Source organism: Mirounga leonina, unplaced genomic scaffold, assembly GCF_011800145.1.
Source record: "Mirounga leonina isolate KUSES-001 unplaced genomic scaffold, KU_Mleo_1.0 Mir_114, whole genome shotgun sequence".
NCBI classification, from domain to species: Eukaryota; Metazoa; Chordata; class Mammalia; order Carnivora; family Phocidae; genus Mirounga; species Mirounga leonina.
Genome location: NW_023270265.1, coordinates 14,924,689 through 14,927,539, shown reverse-complemented (window position 1 = coordinate 14,927,539; position 2,851 = coordinate 14,924,689). Strand labels below are relative to the sequence as shown.

Sequence of the window (2,851 nt, the reverse complement as noted above, 5' to 3'; positions counted from 1 at the left end):
GCCGCCCACCCTCATCAGTAAAGAGACTCGGTCTCGAACAGATATAGTTTATTGATTCGGGCCAGAAGCACCGCGGTGGAGGGGGCCAACCTGGCACTGAGAGAAACGGAAGGAAAGACAGACAAACGCACGGTTCTACACAGGGGAGCCCCGAGGTGGCGCCTCGCGCACCTCTTTATCTCTGCAGGACCGTATCGCATCGTGTGCCTCCGTGCTCTACGCCCCACTGGACGAGAGGGAGGGAGGCACAGAAAGGGTCATAGAGAGGGGATCCCGACAGGGAAGTCAAGACGGGCGAGGCTGTGGAATACTCGTTGGAAGGGGCGGGCCCTGCGCCGGAGATGGCCAGTGCTCTCACAAGGTAGCCACCTTGACCCAGGGGGTGGGGAGTGGGTGGGTGGCCTGGAGGAGTAGCGGGGCTGCTAGCTGCGGGCGTAGTAATTGTTGTAGACGTCCTCGCACTCGTCAAAGGGGCCGGAAGGGCTCCGAGGAGCGCCGTCCGGGTCAGACACCGGGCGCTCACGCAGACGCACAGCATCATACAGACCCTGCGGTGGCTCATCCAAGAGCACGTCGCGTTCCGAGCGGGAGCGCCTCAGGAGGCCCACGTTGCGCAGCAGCAGCAGGACGGGCGCGTAGAGCAGGTTGGCCAGGCCCATGCCGAGGCTAAGTTGCGCAAAACCGAGCGAGTGCACTATGTGGCCCGCCACTATGGGCCCGAGCGCATAGGCCACGGAATAGGAGATGTCGGCGATGGCATAGACGCTGCCGTAGACTGAGACGTGGCGCACGTCCACGAGAAAGGCGAGCGTGGGCAGCAGTGCCGTGTCAACCAGCGCAATGCCGAAGCAGAGGCCGCAGAGCGAGACCACCAGTGGTGCGAAGGAGCGGCAGGCAGGCACCACGCAGGAGCTGGCTCCGATCACTGCCAGCCCGAGGGCTCCGTACAGCCACTGCAGGTGTGGGTAGCGCGCCGCCAGGCGCACGGTGAGGTAGACGCCTAGCACGTGCGGCACAAAGGCTGGCAGCCAGGCCATGCCCCTCTCCCATTCAGACGCCGCCATCGTGTGCTCCATCCACGTGGCGATGGTAGGCTCGAGGAAGGCAAGGGGGATGTTGCAGGTGGTGAGCGCCCCAGCCACCACGGCGATGTAAGGGTCCAGCATGAGGCGGTGGATGGGTGTGCCCACCGGCAGGTTGGCCCGCGCCCGCGTCACAGCGGAGAAGGGCTTGGCCACCACCAGCAGCAACAGCGCGTCGAACAGCGAAACAGCGGCGAGCACCAGAAAGGGCACGTGCTTGCCCGCGAACTGGTAGAGAAAGCCCCCGAAGGGTGGCGCCACTAGACTTCCAAAGCTGATGAAGGCCAGCGCCACGCCCAACGCGCGACTGCGCTCGGGCTCCTCCGGATACTTGTCGGCGATCATGGCAATGCCGGACGTATCCGCAAAGGCCGAGCCCAGACCCTGCAGGCTGCGCGCAGCGAAGAGCGTAGCATAGTCTTCCGCGAACGCGAACAGCACGGTGGAGGCGAACAAGACGCCCAGGCCGATAAGCAGCGGCACGTCGTAGCTCATGCGGTCAATGAAGGGCCCGCTCAGGGGGTTCACCAACAGCTGCAGGATGGCTTTGGAGGCAAACAGCACCCCGATCTTCACGTCCTCACTCTCCGTCGCTGTCTTCGGGGATTCCGAAGTGTTGCCCATGTTGGCACTGCCAGTGGCTGGAGTGGACGGCTGCAGGGTGGTCACTTCGGTGTTCGGGCTGGGCCTGCCGGCCTTGTGCATGTGGGCAATGTAGTCGGGCACGATGGGCACGATGACCATGTACAGCATGTTGTCCAGGAACAGCGCCACGCACACGATGACCAGCACCAGGCGCCGCTGCCGCCGGGGATCCTGCAGCACGGCGCCCATCGCCTCCGACAGCTTGATGGCTGCCGCCCGGGCCGGACCCACGGGCGCCGCGGGTTCCATTGCCTCTACTCCGCCGCTTTTCCGAGGACGCCTCCGCCGGGGCCGGGCGCGGGCGCCCTGCAGTGCAGAGACCGGGGCACCGAACTTCGCGGGCGCGGTCCGCGCGGCGCAGCGCCCCCTGTGTCTCAGGTGGCTGCAGGGCTCATGGCCCTGTGTCCCGGGAAAGGCAAAGACCCTGTCCCTCGAGACGCCGCGGCTGTTCGGAGCCGAGCCCGGACCCGCCGCTGCTGGGCTCAGGGGCGGTCAGGGAAGGCTGGCGCGCCGAGGGGCCAGGGCCAGAGACTGAGCACGCTGCGCCTCCGGCTCCCCGGGCGCCGTCCCCGAAGCGTTGAAAAGCCGCCCGCGCGGACCGAGGGGCATGCTGCTGCCGCCCGCCCGCCCGCTCGCTCGCCCAGCCGCAGCTCTCCCCTCCCCTCGCGTCGGCTCTTGCCTCCTCCTCCGCCGCCTCCTCTTTTTTTCCTTTCCACTCGGGGCTGTGACGCGGCGAGTCTCGGCCCCCGAGTGGTGCCCCGGCCACTTGCGTCGCTCATGCTAATGCGACGTCGGCGGGGCGGGGGCCGGGGGGCGGGGCGCGGCCGGGCAGGGGTCCCCTTCCCAGATGCGCCAGGACTGGAAACCCTAGAAAGGGGGCTTGGTAAGAAGAGAGTTCTGGCCAAGCCTCTGAGGATGGATGCGCCGCGCGAGGAGCGGGCTGTCTGTTCCCCCCCGCCCCCGCCTAGTTCTAGGACCCGCGGGGTTTGGGCCCGCTCTTTCCCCCTCCCCAGAGGGTCGCGCAGCGGCCGCTCCCCACCGGCCCCGCTGGAGAGGAGGGTGCCGAGGGCTCCAGATCTCCGCCTCAGCCTGGATCTCGGCGTACAGCCGGCAAAGAGCCCCCG

The 2,851-nt window shown here is 67.4% G+C and overlaps 1 protein-coding gene across 1 annotated transcript; it reads right to left on the bottom strand.

The window, feature by feature from the left end:
* Window positions 1–422: 422 nt before the first annotated feature.
* SLC18A3 (solute carrier family 18 member A3) lies at window positions 423–2,032 on the bottom strand. The gene has a single exon (XM_035020397.1). The coding sequence runs from the start codon at window positions 1,974–1,976 to the stop codon at window positions 423–425; it is 1,554 nt and encodes a 517-aa protein (XP_034876288.1). The 5' UTR covers window positions 1,977–2,032.
* Window positions 2,033–2,851: the final 819 nt, after the last annotated feature.